We start from the raw sequence: 22,632 nt of genomic DNA on the forward strand, positions 1-22,632 counted from the left end.
TGTTTTTGTTTTCTTTTCTTTAAGCTATCAGAAAAACAGTCTGATGTTTTTCATCAGACATAATAGCTTTTGATGGACTGTCACAAAGTATTTACCTGATTATTTTAGCATAACCATTGTTTATACATTATATTATGGGGTTTTTTTTCCAGTACTGAATTATTTGAGGTTGTTTCAACTTGTTCATACAAATGCTGTAAATGACTGGTGAAAATTTAATATCTTCTGAGATATTTTTAGAAGCCAGTTACAGTTTTAAATTTGATAAATCTTCAGGTATGTATTGTATTATACACACAAAATCCAAGATGAATGTAAGCAAATAGTTATATACCTCTTAGATATGTTGCCAGTTAATTTAGCCAGAATTCTTCCAGATTACAAGGTTTTGTTTATTAGATAATGTAGTCTTCTGCACTACACTTAAATGCATTTATGTTATCAAGTGAATTATTAGACTTTTAAAACATAATTAGAATATATATCAGCATATAGTTGTACTAGAACATTCCACTACACAGAGCCTGCTACACATTATACAGAACTTAATTTTCAGATTTACTGAACTGTTTGGGGGCTTTAAATTGTATGCATTATAGCACAAACGCACTGAGCATTTCCTGCCAATTGTAAGAAATCCAGAACTCAAGATAGTGCTTGGAGAGGTTCTTGTGAGCCACCCAAAGGCAACACCTTTCCTGGGACTTTACCCTTAGGTAACAATCTGATAATAAGAACAAAATATTGAAATAAAGGTACCGACTACCAAAACTCTAGTAATTCCAAGTAAACTCTAATGGATCAGACCAAATTTTTAAACATTTTTATGCTGCTAACTCAAGTCATTCATTCAGATAACTGTGCACCTAGTTATTCAATTCCCATTTTTCTAAACAGATTTTATGTTGAAGTTTCTAGAAATACCCTTCAGTGCTTCTTCGAATACAGTACAAGCAGTTGCTGTATATGCAGCTCATGTGGCTTTACCTTAACATATCAAATCAAACTGGACATATAACACTTTTATTCTTTACCTCTTTTGTTACCAAATATCTGTTATCAGCTCTAAAGTTTACCAAAGGAAGCAGCTGAGTCCCTCTTTATCTAAGAGGAACTAACTCATTCTTTTCTACGTTTGATTCTGCCTGTTCTTAAGAAAGTCTAAAACAGTGAAAGATTCATATAGTATTTACATCACGAAAATCATTAGAATATTGACAGTATATTGTTGAAGGCAAAAACCTTTTGCATTCCTTACCTTGTACCACAGAATCTCAGGCTCCCTAAATGGAAACAAAAAGTCCTCTATTTCGGGGCATGAGATTTCCTTGCTTTTGCTAAGTTCAGCTTTTTCAAAATATTTCATCTTTGAATTGTAGCAGAGTCCAGTGTCATTTTCACCCACCGTCAGAGAAATGGACACTTTCATACAGTAAGTTGAGTTTCTGTAATGCAATAAAAATAGAAATAAAAGTCTGAAATGAAAAAAATGCTGATTTACATGCCATTGATTTTAAGTCATAATTTTCATCCCAAGCAAGAGATAGAAAACCGAACACTGTATTTTCTATGTATTCTTCAGCTCTTCATGATAATTTTACAACTAACTACAATTTTTAGAATGTGATGGCCTTATTCCATGGCTGAAGATTTCTCTCTCCATTTTATTAAACCCCTTCTGACATTACTACCCTAACTGTATATTTGAGAACAGCAGCAAAAGCATATACACAATAAAATCTCCAAGAATTTACCAGTGATACTAGATAACAAATCTGCTGACTGAAATCATCACAGCACTTTCCAGGGGGTGAACAGACAATGTCATAGGACAAAACAGAAACTTTTGCACTGCACCATGAGATGTCTGCTTGTCAGATTTGAGCATGCTTTCAAGTGGAATTGGTGAACTTTTCTGCAATCTTTACTAAAATGAGTCTCATGATCCTTCCAATTAGAGAATAAAGAGTGTTTTTAGCTAACAGACTGCTGAATTGTTTACCTTAACCCGCATTCCCCACACTCCAAGGCCAAAATGTTACTTCTGCATTACCTGAAACTATCATCAGTTTGGGCTCTGTCCTGAAATTTGTTACCTCCCCTGCTGCTGACACATCAGACAGCTGGGGACTAAGGAAAATTGTTTTCCTTCCCACATTTCACTATGCACTTTAATTAGTCTCAAAGACAAAATTACAGTAAAGGTTTTTGTTTTGTTTTGGTCTTTTTTTAAATTTCATTTATTTATTTTTATGTTTGAGTTTCCAAGTGGGCAGCAAATGGGTGTGTAAAGTTGAGCACTCCTCAGGAATACAGTGAGACAATGCAAGATTTATCTCCTGCTGTTTTGTAAATGCATTTGACCCTTGATCTGCTGAAAGAGGATCCTGTAGAGAGCACTGAGAAATCACTCTTCTTATTTCCATTCTCAGACTCTATGCTGACTTACAACAGTCTTATGTGTATCAGAAATGGCAGGATGTAAAAGATGGTGATTTTTTCTCATCCTCTTTAGATTTCTAATATGTCTTCCTTTTCTTTTATAGGAGGGGTGACAGAAATGCTTAAGAACAGAGAGTAGGAAATAAAAACTTCATTAAAAAAAACTCTACAGTCCAGTTTTCTAGACAAAACCCAGATGTAAGAAGAAAGATAAAAGTAACTAAGAAATTGTAAAATATTCTTAGAAATGTAAATTGTGGAATGAAATGACTCTTAGATATCCAGCTAATTTGTGAACAATCAAGGAAACTAAGGAAATCAAACATAAACTTACTTCTTTATAATAAAGTTGTAATTCATTACTCCATTCAAGAACTCATCTGTTTAAACTAAATAATGTCGTTTTAGCATTATGCAAAGCAAAGAATGTATCCATTGAATATGGATCACTCTTGCTGGTTTTAAGCTGCTCAAAAGCAAGTCACCACTCTTGCCTGTACATGCAATTCAAAACCATTCAGTATGTCAATGAAAACATTTTCAGTGCTGTACATTACATTATTCCTCCAAAAAGATTCTCCTTGGAGTATTTATCTGTGGCTAGAGAACCTCATTTTAAGTCACCTTAGTGAGTTTTTTTCCAAAATGACCTCTTTTCATTATCTTGAAAAACCGATCCCTTGAAAATAGGGAGAAAGTTTAAAAAAACATCAATCACTATTGGATGTCTGTGAGTAATACAGAGGAAGGTATTGACTATCTAATTTCACATGTAAATACTGTCGTAAATATAATCACAAATAAATATGATTTTAAAATTCCTAGAAGGATCTTGGAAAACAAAAAAATCAGGCAAACATTTAAGCGTAATTCCATTTCTCTAAAGAATCAAGCAAAAAATAAAATATTTATTTGTTTGTTTGTTTGTTTGTTTGTTTATTGTCTTCCTTCACTACTCGGAGGAAAATGGCCTAATATTCTAATTTCTGTGGTCAACTTAGAACTTTTTTCTGCAATAGTGGCATTGTGAAATGCCAGAGTCAGAAATCTTTCTGAGGAACATTCAAGTTTTTATTTCAACAGAATATCCTTTACCACACGTAATTTAGAATTCTTGTTCTATAAAAGGGAATATATCTGGCTGTTTAAACTCGTTGTTTGAAGATGATCTCCCAGATCCCTGCTAGGCTGTCAACAAGCTGGGATGCCTCTAATAATTTCTAATTCTCTCCTCAGTTCCACTGGGGAGGAGTGAATGAACAGCTGTGTAGTGCTTAGCTGCCTGCCTGGTTAAACAACAGCCTGTAAGTCTCAGCTCAGCCCCTGGGAATGTGATGGAGCAACTAGTCCTGGGAACAATTTCCAGGCACACGAAGGATAAGAAAACAACAATGAGTAGTCAGTATGGATTCACCGAGGAGAAGTTGTGCTTTATCAGTTCAATAATCTGTGATGGAAGACTGGCGTGGCAGTTGAGAGAAGCAGTAGATATTGTCTACCTAGATCTTAGTAAGGTTTTTGACACTGTCTCCTTGAAGATCTTTGATGAGAAGCTGTTGATCTAGGGGATGGGTGAGCAGGCAGTAAGGTGGACCGAAATCTGGCTGAAGGGATAAGATACAGAAGATAGTAATCAGTGGCATAAATTCTGTTTGGAGGCCAATAGCTAGTAGTGTACCCTAAGGATCAGTTCTGGGTGCAGTCCTATTTGACATCTTCATTAATGTTCTGGATGATAGGGCAGAGTGTACCCTCAGCAAGTTTTCAGATGACACAAAACTGGAGAGAGTGGCAGATAAACAGAGGTTGTGCTGCTGTCCAGAGGGACCTCAACAGGCTAGAGAAAAGAGTTTCCAGGAACCTCATGAAGATAACAAGGAGAAGTCCAAAGTCCTACACTGAGAGAGAAACAACTCCACGCATCCATTATTCTGAGAGTGGCTGAACACTGGCATAACTGTCCAGAGCAGTTGTGGTGTCCCTCTCCTTGGAGATTTTCAAAAGTCATCTGGACACGGTCTTGAGCAAGTAGCTCAAAACCCTGCTTAAATGATGTGGTTGAACAAGATGACCGCCAGAGGTCCCTTCCAACATCAACCATTATTTGATTTTGTGATCTTGTGAGGATGGTTTTACTTAATGACTTCATGAAGTGTGTGTTTATGATTTGAGTCATATGTCTGTCTCCTGTACACCAAAGCACAGAGTTGAAATTTAAGGTAATTATGTACTAACCTGTTAGGTGTATACAGTACTGAAATAATTTGGATGGATACTTCGTAGCTAAATTCCCTAGCAGATTTTTCTCTCAACAGCCCAAAGTATCTCCCAAGGAACCTAACACTCTGGTTGCCCCTAGGTGGCACAGTTTTTTTACTGAGGCTCTAAATATTAACTGCACTGTCAATCTGGCCCCTCTGGAGCTCTGTCAGAAACCAAAACTATTGGGATGAAACAAAACTCAAAAAAGAGTGGTTTGAAAGCCAGAGTAACACAACAATACTAGCAAAGAAAATAAAGTAATGGGCTCACATGACACAAAAGGAGAGAAAACTGAAACAGTGCCTAGGTGGGAATTAAAAGGAGAAAGATGAGGTGAGTTTGCTGATTACATCTGGAGTATAATGGATGCAGTGGATGTGAAGCCTCTCAGCTCTCAGAAATTGCACCACACAGCAGATCCCTCTGGCAAGCATGCATACTGAAGAGGGTCAAAATGTTAGTGTGTTAGAGTTCAGGAAATTTTCCATATGACTCTTACCGGAGGCACTATATTTAACAAGGAAATAAAAAATCCTATATCACGAGTTTAAGAAAATTTTATAAACCACTAGAAGCATTTTAACATTCCCTATTAAGAGGAAATGCAACAAACTGTTTTCTTCCTTTCATTCTCCAGTGTGGTCCAATTTGCACACCTTTAGCACTACACAGATACATTTCAAAACTTCTAATCTATATAACAGCTCCTTAGATAAAAATCAGGCAATAAAAATCTCAGGGGTTATGAATACATTGTGGAAGGCATACTAGAACTGTATATATTTCTTTGCCCTTGTCTACAGGACAAACCTCTATTAGGAGTAGGAAGATATCCAGTCACCTGTTTCACTGGTGTACAAAATATATTTCATAAAATATGACTGAGATTTCCCCATAGTAACTGCACAACATGAAAATACAATGAATTTTTACATTAGGAAAGAAAAACAATACATGTGTTTTAATTAACAGAATCATAGGGATTGGGAAGGTCCTCTAGAGATCAATTCAATGCCTGCTAAAGCGGGTTCCCTACAGTGTGTTGCACAGGTAGGCATCCAGATGGGTCTTGAATATTTCCATAGAAGGAGCGTCCACAGCCTCTCTGGGCAGCCTGTTCTAGTGCTCTGTCACTCTGACCATAAAGTTCTTCCTTCTGTTTGTATGGAACTTCCTGTGTTTCAGTTTCTGCCTGCATGGCACTAAAGAGTGTGTCCATATTGACTTGACTCCTGCACTTCAGATATTCACAAATATTGATGTGATTCCCTTCTCAGCCTTTTCTTCTTTAGTCAGAACAGTCTCAGGTCTCTCAGTCTTTCCTCATATAGGAGCTGTTCCAGGCCCCACCTCATCTTTGTGGCCCTGAATTGTATTCAATTCCTACTATTATATTCAATCTTGTAAATAACTTTGTTATAATATGTTATAATACAGCATATCAAAATAAAAGCCAAAAAAAATTGCCATTGTAAAAAGAAATTAAGAGAAAAGTTGGAGGTGGTAGAAGTGCTAAAAGTCTCACAGATGTAACAAATTTGAACATTTTAGTACTGCTAATATATGAGAGGCTCAACCAGGTAGCTAGGAATAGAAGAAAGGGCAATTAATCTAAATGGACCTTATTTCATTATTGTAACAGACGGATAATGAAGACAATCATCACAGAATACTAGCAGTTGCTAACACGACTAAAAGGCTTTGATCCAGCAGTTACCACTGACTATGATAGCTGTACCATGTTACCAAATGTGGCTATACTTAAAGCAGTAACAACTGTATTTCATCTGAATTAAGTTCAAATGCTACACTGTTAATAGTAACTTTTCCACTCACACATAAATGTATACTAACTCTAACTCTGTTTTATGTGATACATTCCCATAGGACAATTACATTTCAAGGAGCCTAAAGCAACAATGTGGACCATGTACTGATTTATAAATTTATCTTGTAGCAGTCAAGTGCCTCTGAGATAGGAAAAGTCTGTTAATACTGAGAGACAAATGCTTTTCCATCACGTCTAATCTCAGATTTTACCTATTTTCAATCAGTCTACTTGCTGATCACACGATACATTCAGAGTTGTTTTTTGAATTTTTTTCTGAATGATGTAATGAGAAGAGTTGATGACCTAGCCACAAACGTTCAAGAGAAGTGCAAAAATCACTTGTACCTGTTCCCACATATAAGTTAAGCTTTTCATTTACCTATTTCATCCAACAGATTTTCAAGCACAGAAAAATTCAGATCTTATACATAATATAGCAATAGGAAGCAAGAAGATGCGCTGAGATTTTTCTTTAAGACAGCAAATCAATTTAAATCCAATTTCTCTGAACAAAATTAAATTAGTGGGTAACTTTTCAGAGAGAAAAAAAGGAGGAGGAGGAATAGGAGACACAAGGGGAGAAACAGATAAGAGAACACACAAAATAATAGCTTCTCTAATTTTAAATTCTTAAAATATAGACATTGCATTTGAATGAACTGCCTAAAAGATTAGGTACTTACAGCCTGACTTCTTTATAAAAGAAATCCCTTAATACGTCTAGATGAGTTACTGTTATGAAACTGCTCCTCTTTCCTGCATTGGTTATAAATACAAACAGGTAATTAGCAATCTCATCTTCAGCCTCACTAGCCAGAGCTCTGCTGTGAATCCATACAGCTTGGTGTTCCTCAGGGCAGCATCCCTCATTATTTCTTTTCTGCACAGAAATGGGAAAACTGGGACTCTAACAGTTCATTGTCCACTCTGGTGCTTTACCATACATTCGCTTCATCGGGAGGCCAATGCAGGGGAATATAGCTTATACTGAAAACATACAGTTGTTGAGACTAGAAAAAAAGTGCTCTTTGGAAAGTTACCTACACTTCCTCCCTGAATTTTAAGCCAGTTTCTATTATGTTTTGTTATAAACAGTATAACCACAATTTGTGTTCTATGTGAAGAATCAACTTCCATCTGAGGTGTGTAGGACGATACTATCTTCATCTAGTAAAAAATGGAAGCATTTGAAGTAGCAGTTGAGAGGGAAAATAGAACTCTGTTCATCTTGGCATTGATGATCTGGAGCTAAAACAGCAATTTTCAGTTCCAAGTAAGGTGTAATAGAATCATAGGGCAATAAGAAAACCCATCAGATGCAGCAATGTCCACTAACTCTTTTCATATAAAACAACAGGCTACATTCTTTGCATTCCAAGAATTGTAGAATTATAAGAAGGTTTGGGTTGTGATCTTAAAGATCACTTGGTCCAAACCCTCTGTCATGGGCAGGGCTGCCCCCCACCAGCTCAGGCTGTCCAGGGTCCCATCCAACCCGGCCTTGAGCTCCTCCAGGGATGGGGCACCACAGCTTCTCTGGGCAGCCTGTGCCACTGCTTCCACCATCTTCTGAGTAAATAGTTACCTCTTAGTATCTAAATCTCCGCTTTTAGATTAAAATCATTCCTCTTTGTCATATCACTATCTGCCTGTGTAAAAAGTTGGTCTCCCTCCTTTTCATAAGCTCCTTAAAAGGAGTACTGAAAGGCCACAGTGAGGCGACCCCAGAGCCTTCTCTTCTCCAGACTGAACAAGCCCATCTCCCTCAATCTGTCTTCATGGGAGATGTGGTCCAGCCCTCAGGTATCCTCTGGATTTGCTCCAACAGTTCCAAATCCTTCCTGTACTGGGGGTCCTGGGCTTGGATGCAGTATACCAGCTGGGGCTTCACAAGGGGAGAACAGAGGTGGACAGTCCTCCCCCTCTCACTGCTGCCACCCCTCTTTTAATGCAGCCCAGGGTACCATTGGCCTTCTGGGCTGTGAGTGCCCACTGCTGGCTCATGTTCCGTTTTTTGTCCATTAGGACGCCCAAGTCCTTCAAAGCAGAGCTGCTTGCAATGAGTTCATCTCCCAGTTTGTACTCATATCTGGGATTGCCCTGACAATCCTATACATTCCTTTTACTTCTCCTTCATTTGAAGGCAATGTTATACTTGAAGTACACAGCATGTTATGATACTAGCTTATTGAAGAGTTTATTAACTAAAATGACTTAACAGGAAGTTGACTTGTTGCAGAACAGATATTTTCCTTCAATCTACGCCATGACAGCAAATTCATTTTTGGCCCTTCCAGTATCATTTAAAAAAAAATATCAAGCTCTGCATTAATAGAAATCAGTTATTTATATTGAGTTTAGTACAGTATTACTCTATTTACCCAGGCAAAGAAGCAGAAGGAAGCAAACAGGAACAATAACAACAGAAAAACAAGATCTCTGTATGTTTCCCCTCATCATACAAGATGTGTTGGGAATGTTACCTTATTTTCAACTCTTCAAGAAATGTGCATTTAAAAAGGTCTTGAAATGTTTTTTTCTTCACAGTATTTAAAATTACGTTATGTAAACTTGGCCACTTGTAACAATACTCACTTTCTATAAATGGTTGATTCCATTTAAAGGGAAAACCTCCTGCCTTGGGATTGTCTGAGGATGTGCTTTAAGTCTCCGACCACATAGGAAGAGAGGAAGGCCAAGGTATCATACTGCAGCCAGAATTGCTACCACACAGTGAGGTTCTCTCCGCAGTGGAGTTTGATACCTTCAGCAGTTTGTGGCTTTCAAACCATTTTTCAGGATAGCACTTCAAAATTTCTACACAAAGTTAAGGTTAACCTTTTTCTGTTGTTGCTGCTGTTTTTTGACCCAAGATCAGGAAAGTCTGGCTCTCACTCTGTTAGCTGAAATCACAAATTGCATTTTTCACAAAGCTTCCAGGGCCAACAGAGCTGTAAATGCTGGTTTAGTAGTGAGAGAGCAGAGAAAGAGAGAGGAAAAGTGAAGGGAGACAGACAGCTGCCAGCTGAAATTTTCCACTGCACCTTAGGAATTATCTCCAGCTTCTACACCCCTGAGGGCCAACCCAGTTTGAAAACTGCTTTTGACCGCAATTGAATTACATAAACACCAATTTCTTCACTCAAGGGTCACCTAATTATATGCTTGATATTATGAAATCAGCCAATTCACACAAGCCTCCAGGACTATTTGAATAACAATGCTCTGCAAGATACTTGTTTTAAAATGTTCAAATTATCCACATCAGGAAGTATTGATCTTTCTTAGTGTCTTCTATCCTTGAAAGCATAAAGTTTCACATTATAACTTCTTCTAACACGTTTGGTACTTGCTGCCATCCCAAGTTTCCTTCTCCATTACAATGTGAAAGTACAAAGTTAGTGTTAGAATAATATTTTCCTTGTGTAAGAGAGAGCTACTGACTGATGTGAAAGACCTTTTATTGATGCTCTTGATGATAAAAATGAAAGAGAAATCAGTCTCTAGAAAGAGAATTTAATATTTTTATCCTTGTAATACCTTAAAGATTCTTTTGTGAGTAAGCTAGGGAAAAAAAAAAAAAAAAAAAAAAAAAAAAAAAAAAAAAAAAAAAAAAGCATATACACTTTTTTATTACTGAATTTTCTGTATTATCTGTCTATTTTAAAATCTAAGTGAAACTTATCCCTTTGAATCTGGAATCAATTTGACATTGATTTCCACATTAAATTAATAAAGCCTCATTTTCTTTATAAAACGTGCTTGAAAAAAAATTATGACAATAACCTTAACTAGAAACTTTTACTGACAATTATATTGACGGACAATTGCATAAAATTAATCAATCTCTCAATAACATATATATATATATATATATGTATAATAAAGCATGCTTACAGATAAATTTCCTCAAAATTTCAGATAAAAGATCCCATACTCCTACAATTTAGGAATATTAAAATAGATACTCATGTACTGTAAGAGTCTTTACATATGTATATACATACATTTAATATAGGAATAGTTGGGTTTTCAGTAAAAGTAAAAGTAAACAGAAAGAGTATGTGAATGTAAGACAAGAAAGATGTCATGTAAAGTTATATAAAGCATTTTACATAATACTATACCTATGTGTTATAGATACTGTGAGGAAAGCCACATTATAAAAACAAGTTTCTATGAAATATGTGGTATGTGAATTCCTTTGGGGGATAACACAATATTGGATTACATATTGCATCTGGTTAAAAAGTCTGGGGCCAATCAAAAAGACATTATAATTCATAGACTACATATGGTGAGTACAATACGGATCACCACTAGTCTGAATGTAATAGTATACCGAATATTTTAATGCTGCTTACAAGTGTAGTGCTAAGTTAGCTCCTCATTTCAGACTTCCTGGGATCATTAGTGAAGAACTTTTGGGCCAGTGAGTAAAAAGTGCTAAAATGGAGAACTGTCAGAAGGACACTGCATGGTTTTTTTTCTGTAGTAGATCAATATATTTTCCCAGAGTAAACGGAATTATGAAGAGATGTATGAGTATTGTTTTAGGTTTCCATCAACTACAGTAAGATAATACCTTAGAACGAAACCCCTGTACGTAGACTACCGCCTCCTAATTCAGTCTTTTGTTGGAATCTATGTGATCATGAAGGAGAGTACAGTTAAAACCTTACTTAGCACCATATGCCAGAATACCAGAAATGTAGTACTATGACTTCCTCAGGAACTGATGAGTTCAAAGAGTTTTATTATTCCTCCCACTTGATCTATTTATAGAAACACAGAAACACAGAATCACTGAACGGTTGAGGTTGAGAGAGACCTCTGGAGGTCATCTAGTCCAAATCCACCGCTCCAGCTGGAATGTCCAGAGCCATTTCCGAGGACCATGTCCAGGTGGCTTTGGAAGATCTCCAAGTGGAGTGACGCCACAAACTCTCGGGGTAACTGTGCCAGTGCCGTCAATCACAGCATAAAGAATTGTTTCTTGGTGTTCAAACGGAACACCCTGTGTTCCAGTTTGTGCATATTGCCCCTTGTCATAACACTGGGTACCACTGGAAAGAGCCTGGCTCCATCTCCTTTTTACTCTTTCTTAAGGTATTTATATAAATTGAATGAACTTTCTCTAAGTTGAACAGTACAAGCTCTATTAGCCTATCTTTATAAGGTAAGTGCTTCAGTCTCTTGGTTGTCTTTATGACCCTTCACTGGAATCTCTCCAGTATGACCATGTCTCTTGTACTGGGAGCCCCCGTACTGGACATGGTCCACGTGTGGCCCCACCAGCACTGAGGAGAGGGGAAGGATTACGAAGGATTACTCCTTTGACCTGCTGGGCATGCTTTGTTTCCTAGTTGTTGGTTTTTTGGTTTTGTTTTGTTCAATTTCTTATTTATTTATTTTTCCCCCATGCAGGAGGTGGGCTGGGAACTGATAAAGTAAAATACTTTCTACCAAAAAAAAGAAAAAAAAGAAGTTTGTAGGAGAATGAACAGATATAAAATGGAAAAAAAAAAATGCATAGCTATTGAAGCCAGTGGCACTTAAAATGATGGCTACCATTTTGGTGCACGAACTAGCAGCTGTGCCTACGCAATCTTCTGCTGTCAGGAACAATCGGCTGTTACTACATCCTGATGACTCAGAAGGTCATGAAATTCTGGAACATTTTTACCAGCAAATCATTCTTTTTGCAAATGCAATGCACCTTCTTTTATACTCCTAAAACTGAAAGCTTTATTGGGAATAAAGAAGATGCCGAATGGCTTCTCCCTTATTCCCTCTCTTTGCCTGATGAAAACAAGGACAGCTGCATACCTTTACTGCCCTCAAAAGCCATGATTCTACCTTCACTGGCAGGCCCCATTCAGAATTTGTGAAGTCAGCACAGCTTCAAGTTTCAGATTTATGAAACTGTATTCTTTCATTTCATTTAATTATCAGCCACCAAAATAAATAACTCTGAGGTGAAAAGTAAAAAGGCTACAGTTTTCAGCTGTCCCAACATACAGAGATGTATGAAGATAAAGCACAGACAGGTGCCAGACACCATAACTACATATTTTCATTTCTTGCTTTAGTTCTCAAGCTTGCTGCTACCTCTCAGCCTAAGAAGCATGAATCACCCAGAATACCCAGACATGAAAATCTGAAGCCATATGAATAGCAGCAATATGAATGTATGAAAGCATTTTTGCCCAGATGGTTTTGAGTAATTTTACGTAAGTCAAGCTGTATGTTGAGTGCATGTTATTTTAGTTTGACAAAATAAATCCTGCTTTGTAGATTTTAATTCACAACTAAAATGTGAAAGGTAAATGGAGCAAATCTAAATGTATTTCTGATTATTTAAATTCACTTGCACTTCTTTTTCTCTTGAACCATGGCCCAGTCTTTATGTGTGTCTTGGTACAGTTTGGCTCAGACATGAGCAACAGGTAGTAATCAGCTCTTTCACCTTATTTCTTGGTGGTCTCACAGAAAAGTCAGCTTTATTTGTCAGAAAAATAGAATATCCACACTGGATTGTCTGGCTGCTCCATTCTGCAGCAGGGCAGTGTTTGCAATTGGTCTGATGGTGCCAGCTGAATCATTTGCTGTTACTTGTGACCTAACTTCACACCCAAGCTCCTCACTATCTAAACATAGGAATAGCAGCTTAATTCACTTCATAAAGTCTCCATGGCTCAGAACAATGCTATCAGTATGTATAGCTGGTAGACAATCGAGTGAATATATAAACTCCTTCTGAATAGAAAATTTAACTTGCATCATCGTTTATGCACCAGTTTCTGTTATGTAATATTCTTTTTGCATTCTATTTCAGTAACAACTTTTTCTTCAAATTGGAGGAGAACAAAGGGAATCTGTAAATTTCTGTATCAAGTATATATTTTGCCACATTTTTTTCATGGATGAATTCTTATCTATTTACAACTATTTAAATAGTAAAACAATTTCAGTTAGATAGCTATTTTCTTTTCATTTGTTCAGATACATGGTACATTCTCCCACTCTTAATGTCTTTGTTAGAGGCAGCTGAACCCAGCACCCAGGCAGATGAAAGGCTGCTGCAGCTCTGTGCCTCATGTTCAGTCAGCAGCCAGGATGAGTATATGCACACAAAAGGTGAGCACGTATACACATCTCCACATGCACACCCACACACACATCCAACCTCAAAGACAATCACCCACATAAACATATATTATTTGCATAAACTGCAGTGCTGGCTTGGGGCAGTTCACCTGAAGCAGCTGATCAACTCTGAGGTCTGCTAACAGAGTATCTATTCACACTGCAGGTAACTCCAGTCTAGGAGTTGTTCCCAGGTGCCCTACCTTCTCCAGCTGCTGGCACCCAAGCACACAATGCTCACAGCCCCTTCAGTTGCTGGTTCTCAGGCATCTTAACCTACTTGCCAGACAGAGAAGCTTCAGGTTCACCCAAGTGCACTAGCACCCACTTAGTGTAGACAATGCAGCCACAGGAAAGACAGGAACAACATATAAAAAGAAGACGGAATGTACAGTTTCTCGAAACTGCTGTTGTGTTGTATATATATATATATATATATATATGAAAAAAGACATAGGACTAGACAGACTGTCACTACTTTTTGAGCATGTTTGCATAAAAGGGCACTATAAAAGAGACTCACGCCTCCTCTAGAAAGTAACATCTACATAGAAATGTTTGGAATACAGAGTTGGATTTGATTAATGGAGGTTGGTACTCTCTCCCTTGTCGCAGCTCCAGGAGTGCCCCCAGCATTAAGCCCAGCAGGCAGACATGCCAGTGGTGACAAGAGGCCAGAGGGATTAGGGACTCAGGGCTGTTCTGGTGGCTGGGTGGTGTATGCACTGAAATGGGGTCCACAGGGAAGCCCTGCCCATGCTTCTTGCACAGACTGATTGTTTACTTAGTGTGAAGGAAGAGCTACATAAGACAGTGAGCAACTTTGACTTGCAGTTTTTCACAAAGTTTTCATTGCAGAATCAATTCAGAACCTGGTATTAGATTCATATAACCACACTGAAACCCTTGGCTTTAGCTTTGCTGAGTTCCAAGCAGTAGGGTCAGTGGCAACGTTGTATATTTAGTTCCATTGTCACTAAAATTGATGGCAATTTACTCTAATTTTCATCTGAGCAGATTTATACAGGCTACATGTATAGAAGAGGTACATTTGGGAGCAGGCTACTGCAGAAGATATAAGTTGCATACTACGATAAACAGATGAAATGAAGGAACAGAAAGAAGCCCTCAGCTGTTAGGCTCCTTGGCCACATCTGTATTACTCAATTACAGGCACACAGAGCACCCCTGGCTTTGGGTCCCCTGCCATGAGTATCCAGTGCTTCACATTAAACAGTCTCCAGACCCTTCACGTGGCAGGGCTGACAAGAGAGAGAAACTGCTGGGAAATAATCTTCTTGCTGATGGAATAGCTATGGCACAGGGTTTGCTTTCAGCTGGAGGAGGCTGTATTGCAATAATTTCAGGAACACTGCTAGTTATGTAGAAAGGAAACATGTAATATAACTTTAACATAATTTAGAAAAAGAAGGAGAAGGAATGGGAAGAGTAGTGACTTCCTGAGACTGATAAGAAAATCCAGGCTGAAAGACTGATTGATGAGACTTGTACAAGCCCCCAGTCAGCGTGTATGCTGTGCTCTTCTATGGCAGGAAATCTGTGGAAATGGGAGTCTGCAGGAGCTGGAGAGCTACCTGCTCAGAAAGGGAAATGTTCTATGCTCAGAAGCATGGCAGTAGCAAAGCAACTCTGTGCAGCCATTTTAGGCTGCTGACCAAGGAGCCATGAGAGCTCCAAAAAAAGTTGGCTAACTCTCATTTGGCAAGTAACACGTTCATTTCTGGCAGACCACTTTGGCATTTTTCCTCCCGAGCCTCTTGCTCCTTTATTGGCCGGGGATAGCTCAGCACTGGTATTACAGCAAGCAAGGGACTGGGAAATTAATGCTGACTTCCAGAGTAGTGCTTTAGCATCAGGAGCAGCCTTGTCAATCCCTGTACATAGGTAGATGTACTCTACCTAAGTCCAACTCTGGACTTACTCCATGTCTTTTTACCATGATGCAGTGATTAGAAATTTACAGAACAAAATCCTCCAGACTACTCATGCTAAAAGCTGCTAAACAGTAATCTCATCATTTTCCTCTGTGTACCAAAGGAGGATAGAATACAAATAATTATTGTACAGGGGGAAAAACATCTTCTGTGAATGTACTATAGGAAAGATAAATAATTGTGCTAAGTTTATAAGAACAATAAATATACTACACGTATTTATGTTTGAAATCTGTTGCTATGGTAGATACATTAATTGCTGAGTGGAGAAAGGGCTCAAACTTTTTTTTTTTTTTTTTTTTTTTTTTTTTTTTGGAGAGGTCTCTGTTCTTTTAAAGTAAATACACACCTGGATGTGTTTGGTAAAGTAAATACACACCCATTTCCACATTTCCTAGGCTTTTTACAGCTTCCTCCTGTTTACCTGCCTGCTGCTCATATGGGTGCCTGGTATAGAGTAAGACTTAATAATAAAACAGATAAATATTCTCAATTTGGTTTTATGTTTCAAAAAACAAGAGTTTGTTCTTCCAGCTTTTGAAGTAAATGAAATATGTTTTTAAACCACCCATTCAAGGAATGTGTCCTGAAAGTTGGCTATATCAGATAACTGACTTCCAAATTAAAAGCAAGTGTAAGGTAGTGGAACATAGCCAACACAGGTTTGTGAGGGGAAAGTCCTGCTCAACTGATTTAATTTTACAATGAGGGTACCCATCTGGTCTCTTCTTTCAGGTGACTAGTGATAGGACAAGAGGCAATAGCCTTAAGTTGCACCAGGGGATGTTCAGTAGTATATGAGGAAAAATTTCTTCTCAGAAACAGTGGTGATGCACTGGAACAGGCTGCCCAGTGAGGTGGTAGTGTCACCATCCCTGAGGGTGTTCAAGAACTGTGGAGATGTGGCACTGAGGGACATGGCTAGTGGGCATGGTGAGGATGGGTTGATGATTGGACTAGATGATATTAAAGATCTTACCAATTTCAATGATTCTATAATTCTATGGTACTACAGGGCTCAGTCAAGAGCACTCCATATCAGCCTGTTTACTGGACAATCTTTTATCTCCTTTTCCATCTATGCTTTTACTTTTACCATGCACTCCTTCATTTTTTCCCATACTTCATCTTTTCCCCATCTTTGCCCTTCCTCCACACAGTCCCCAGAAAAATGTAATGCATCTCCACCATTTAACCATACTTTTTTTAATAATCCAAAAATGCTACCCTACTCCCTACTGCATTCCACAGCGAGTCCTGTAAATCCCTCAGCCTGAAGCACAAGGGTTCCTTGGAAAGTAATGCCTCCTGCTTTACTACATTGCCTCATGACATCAGAGATGGATATTGGTGGTATGGCAGACATACCACTGAACCTTCCCACCAATATTCCATTACATTTTGTTGCCATGTAACAGATAGCAGCAGAGGGGCAGTCTGCCAAAATGGCATCTGAAGTGGAAGAAAACAGCCTTTGTCTTGCAAGATACTAATGCCAGACCCCATGCCAGTTTGAAGACTGTGGAGCACGTTGTCAATCTTGGCTGGATTGTACTACCACACTGATTATATAGTATGGATTTGTTACCTACTAAATTCCATCTGTTTGGGCTGATAAGAGATTGTCTGTGTGGGCAACATTTTCCTAGCAATGGTACCATCATAACAGCCGTGAAACAGTGGGTCACCTCTGCTCGTGCAGATTTTTGAGTGCAGCGTGCTGGCTTTTGTTTATTGATAGCAAATTGCATAGCTAATGGTGATGACTATCTTCAAAAACACTGTTTTGTAGCTGAGAATTTGTTCAACCAAATAGCATTATTGTGATTTTTGTATCTATTGTAGTTTCTGTGGAAATAAATAAAATGCATTACTTTTGGAGCAGCCTACGTACATACTTTCTGGGACAGAGATTCTTTAGATGACTACTTCTCACCCACAGCTCATGGTTGCATCTCACCAATCAATGCTCCCTTGACTCTTACTAAGGCTTCCATGATCAGCTTTAGGCACTAAGCAGTCTAACTGTACCACAAAAACAGGAGTAGACAATGTACCAGTAGATTTATTTTAAAACTGAAAATTTTCAACTAGTTCTTAAGGATGGGGCAGAGTAACACACTTAAAGGCCCCAGGTTTGTTCCAGGTCACCTTTGTTTCCCAGTTGGATCATTCCCTGCCTCTGTTTCTAACTTGTCTCTTCTTCTCCCTTGGTCCCTCCCTCTCCTGGACAATACTCACATCAATTTTCTCTCTATTTTTCTATACAAGGTTAGTTGTCCTTTTTGTACTATTCAATCTGAAAACTTTGAAATCCATTCAAAAAGATATATGATTAAAAAAAAAAAAAAAAAAAAAAAGCATCTTTTGATTAAATTGGCCATAATTTGTGAGCATGATCATTACTACTTTTGAATCCATACCATTCTGGCAGTACTCTCATCTATTGATTTTTTGAAGTTTCCCAAAAAATTCTGGCAAATATACACAAAATATGTAACTAGTTGCTGCATATTTCTAAACAACATAAAAATGCAAATCTCTTTTAGTGAATATAACGTAACGTTCAGTTTTGTGGTAATGTTTCTTCTGGATTTTTCTCCCAAATTTATGATTCTCTTTGCACACACAATGTCATGTATTTCAAAATGTATTTCTGACATTACAGAATTCATTGCAATATTAATACAACTTCCTTATGTCTCAAAAATTGTGACATAGCATACTCATAAAAAATTGTGAGATACCATAACTATAAATGCCACCAAAAGAAACCCAAAAAAAGTACTGCAAGGAGAGACACAAAGAACATTATAAAACATTTCAGAAAAGAATCTGAGGAGTTTTGTTGTTTTTTTGTTGTTGTTGTTGTTTGTTTGTTTTCTTTTTACCAGTGATTGTTATGGGAAACCTTCCATCATAAGATAGAAGATTTCAAAAGAAGCATGGTCAGTCTCGCCTGGAGAACTGTGTCCAGATGCGGAGTCCTCAGTACAGGAGAAACATAGACCTGTTGGAGTGCATCCAGAGAATGGCCAAAAAAATGTTCCATGGAATGAAACACCTCTCCTATGAGGACAGGCTGAGAGCTGGGGCTGTTCAGCCTGGAAAAGAGAAGGCTTCGAGGTGACCTGATAGCAGCCTTTCAGTACCCAAAGGGAAGCTACAGGAAAGAAGGGCACAGATTGTTTGGGCAGGTCTGTGGTGACAGATCAAGGGGAAATGGTTTCAAGCTCATAAATGGTAGGTTTATACAAGGAAAAAATCTTTTACAGTGAGGACGGTGAGGCACTGGAACAGGTTGCCTAGTGATGTGGTTGATGCCCTATCCCTGGAGACTTTCAAGGCGAGGTTGGATGAGAGCCCCGGGCAACCTGACCTAGCTGTGGTATCCCTGTTCATTGCAGGAGAGTTGAACTAGATGGCCTTCAGAGGTCCTTTCCAACTCTAAGGATTCTATGATTCTATGATAATTATGGATCAGCAACTGTTACTCTGTACAACTGAAACTTTCTGTACAATTTCTTTCCCTTTCCCCTAATTTTTGGAACAGAAAAATAACTCATAAATATTTCAATTTCCAGTTACTGAAAGATAAAGAGCAACAATGAAATGCTGAGATCTTGACTAAGCAAAATTTGTAGTATAGCAAAGAAAGTATGTAAGGAAAGGGTTTTGCTGAACTGTGAAAACTAATACAACACAAAGCTTTGGAGGAACGTGGTTTTGAAGCCTTCATATTATATTCCATGTGCTTATTCTGTTGGTTGAAATTTATGAAAGAATCTCGCTACTGTTGAGATCAGTAGCAAAAGTCCTACAGGCTTCAATCTACATAGGCACATTTTTCCTTTATACATGTAAGTGTTGGCGTTAGTGACAAGCACATCATATTTAGTGTGCTTCTGTAAGACATGTTGATGACAGAAGTGTTAATCCCTTAAGAATTTATTTGCTCATTCTGTACGGGTCCCATAAAATTTGAGACTTTTTTTCTGAAATTGTATTAAACATTTTCACTGTAGATGTTTTTTGCATATTAGCCACTCATACATAAATTAGTACAATATAGTTATTAAATGAAATACATAAATATACATATAAATGTACATAGATATGTTAATTGCTTAAGAAATAAAGTATATGGTACCTTAAGTGGAACAATGAATATTTTCTGTTCTATGTATGCTTGAATCTAGTAATGAATAAGTTGGTTAAGATAATTCCTCATAACATAGTCACAACACCCAAAAAACGACAGCTTTACAAAAAAAAAAAAAAAAAAAAAAAAAAAAAGGATAGAACTGAAAGATATATTCAAATATATTGTGGTGTAAAAAGAACCGTCAATTTTAACATATGATAGCTCTGATAAACATCAGTATTACCCAAGAGTGCTTTAGCATGACAGCAATCCAGTCTATAATTACAAAAAGAAAACAGTTATAAAACCAAAGATGTTTTCACAGAATAAAAAACACTCTTAGGAAAACATACTATGATAATAGCTTTCCTGGCTTCATACATATTTTTTAGTTTCTACAGCTTTTTTTACTATAATTGTTAATGATTTTACTCTTTCACAATAAACAAGGGAAATAACAACAACAACAAAAGCACAACCAAGCAAACAAGTAAATCAAACAAGCACACAAACAAAAACAACAAAAAAGCACCAGTAAGTGCTATTAGCATACAAGTATTAGTTGTTGCAGTAACACAGAAGCTCTATAGAAACATAATATTTGATTATTCCTTATTCCTGATTCTCATTTCAGACTATCCATCTAAACTATATTGCTAGGATGATCTAATTTCAGAAATCATTGTTTTCGGAATTTGTTCTGTCAGACCAACATATGTACAATTAATCAAACAGCATGTATATCTGCTGGTAAGGCTAGATCATGGACATGTTTCACTTATAAATAGTTGAGATGACCTTGGACATTAGTATTTATTACCTAGACCGAGAAAACTCTTGAATTTCAGGGGACTGCTCCTCATTTTTAAAGTTGGTGTAAGCTATCAGTTTTAGAGCAGCAAAACTGAACACAAAAAAATAAGTCTTATGGCGGTGGATTTAAGTTATTTGAGTAGCTCTTCTCAATTTTGTATCAAGCTAACACAGCTTCACATAGAGAATTATGGATATCCTTGCAGAGAACAGAATTCAATTTTTTTTTTTTTTTTTTTTTTTGTGGGAAAAGTCATGTAAGAGAGTTCTCTTTCCCATATCAGTTCACTGACAGCTCATCATTTCTTTGTGACTGAAGGTTGTACTGAACACTTGGGAGAACTGGGTTTATTTTGTTGACAAAGCAGAATTTTACTGCAATCTGCTGAAATGCCTAAGCAGATTTACCACCCTTTCTAGCACACAAGTTCCTGCAAGAAAACTTCCTGCTGGTAGTTTACGTGTAGTTACTCTTGTGGCTTTAGCAAATACATCATCTATGTTGTTTCAGACTGCAAGGCAGCATACAAGACTCAAGAACAGATGAAGGGAGTCCCTATACTGCAAGAAGCATATGTATATTTATATATAGATACTGAATGTTTAAAAACTAGGATAATTTTACAAAGTTATTTTTAAAAGCATTGCCTTCATTATAATGCTTTAGTGCAAAAATTCAATTATTCATATATACATTTGTATCTCTGTGTACATACAGCATGCAGAAGTTATGATTACAGAATTACAGAAATGTAGGTGTTGGACGGGACCTCTGGAGAACATCTAGTCTGATCCCCCCTGCTAAAGCAGGTTCCCTAGAATAGTTACATAGGAAAGCATCCAGGTGAGTTTTGAATAGCTCAAGAGAAGGAGACCCCATAACCTCCCCGGGCAGCTTATTCCAAGGCTATCTATAAGCATCAAAGTAAATAAGTTCTTTCTCTAGTTCAAGCAGAACTTGCTGTGTTTCAGTTTGTGCCCACTGTGTCTTGTTTTGTCACATGCCACCACTGAAAAGAACCATCCACTTGACTCATTCCTTTTAGATAATGGTAAGCATTGATAAGAGCCCCTCTCAGACTCCTCTTCTCCAGGCTGAACAGTCCCAGGTCTCATATGTCTTTCCTCATAAGGGAGATTACAGAATCATAGAATCATTAAAATTGGAAAAGATCACTAAGATTCAACCATCAAATCATTGTCACCATGTCCACTAAACCATGTCCCTCAGTGCCACATCTACCCTTTTCTTGAAAACCTCCAGGGACAGTGACTCCACCACCTCCTCGGGCAGCCTGCTCTACAAATGCTCCAGACCTCTAATAATTTTTGAGCCTTACCTGTCTTACTCTGTGCTCTCTCTGTAAGTTCCTTATCTGTCTTGAACAGAGGAGTCCATAACTGGACACAGTACACCAGATGTTGCCTCACCAGGACAGAGCAGAGAAGGAGGATCATCTCCTTCGACATGCTGGCCATGCTCTTTTTAATGCACTGGAGGATACCATTGGCCTTCTTGGTCACAAGGGCACACTGCTGGCTCATGGCCAACCTGTTGTCCCACTGGGATACCCAGGTCCTTCTCTGCAGAGCTTCTCTCCAGAAGATCAGCCACCTAATGTATTGATGCATGTGATTCTTCCTCTTGTAGGTGCAAGGCTCTACACTTACCCTTGTTCAACCTCATCAGGTTCCTCTCTGCCCAACTCTCCAGCCTGTCCAGGTCTTGTTGAATGGTAGCACAGCCTTCTGGTGTGTCAACCACTCCTTCCAGCTTAGTATCATCAGCAAACTTGCTGAAGGTACATTCTGTCCCTTCATCCAGGTCACTGATGAAGATGTTGAACAAGCACTGATCCCTGGGGAAGCTGCAGGCCTCCAACTGGACTCTGTATCGCTCTTGTAACCTTCGTAACATTGTAACCCTCTGAACTCTTCCAGTCAGTCCTTGGTTCCTCCACCACCTGTATCAAAGTTATGCACTATGCACTGCAGGAACCTTCTGGACTATGCGTGCTTGACAGTGTTGCTTTTCC

At 38.0% G+C, this 22,632-nt stretch overlaps 1 protein-coding gene across 2 annotated transcripts in view; it reads right to left on the minus strand.

Annotated features, from left to right (window-relative positions):
- Positions 1-22,632, minus strand: part of IL1RAPL1 (interleukin 1 receptor accessory protein like 1) — a 702,165-nt gene that overhangs the window by 269,570 nt on the left and 409,963 nt on the right. For both annotated transcript variants that reach the window (XM_425563.8, XM_046903219.1), the window contains exon 4: positions 1,259-1,445. In XM_425563.8, the coding sequence (XP_425563.3) occupies positions 1,259-1,445 (187 nt within the window). The remainder of the gene's footprint in view (positions 1-1,258; positions 1,446-22,632) is intronic.

This window comes from Gallus gallus, chromosome 1 (assembly GCF_016699485.2).
Source record: "Gallus gallus isolate bGalGal1 chromosome 1, bGalGal1.mat.broiler.GRCg7b, whole genome shotgun sequence".
Taxonomy (NCBI): domain Eukaryota; kingdom Metazoa; phylum Chordata; class Aves; order Galliformes; family Phasianidae; genus Gallus; species Gallus gallus.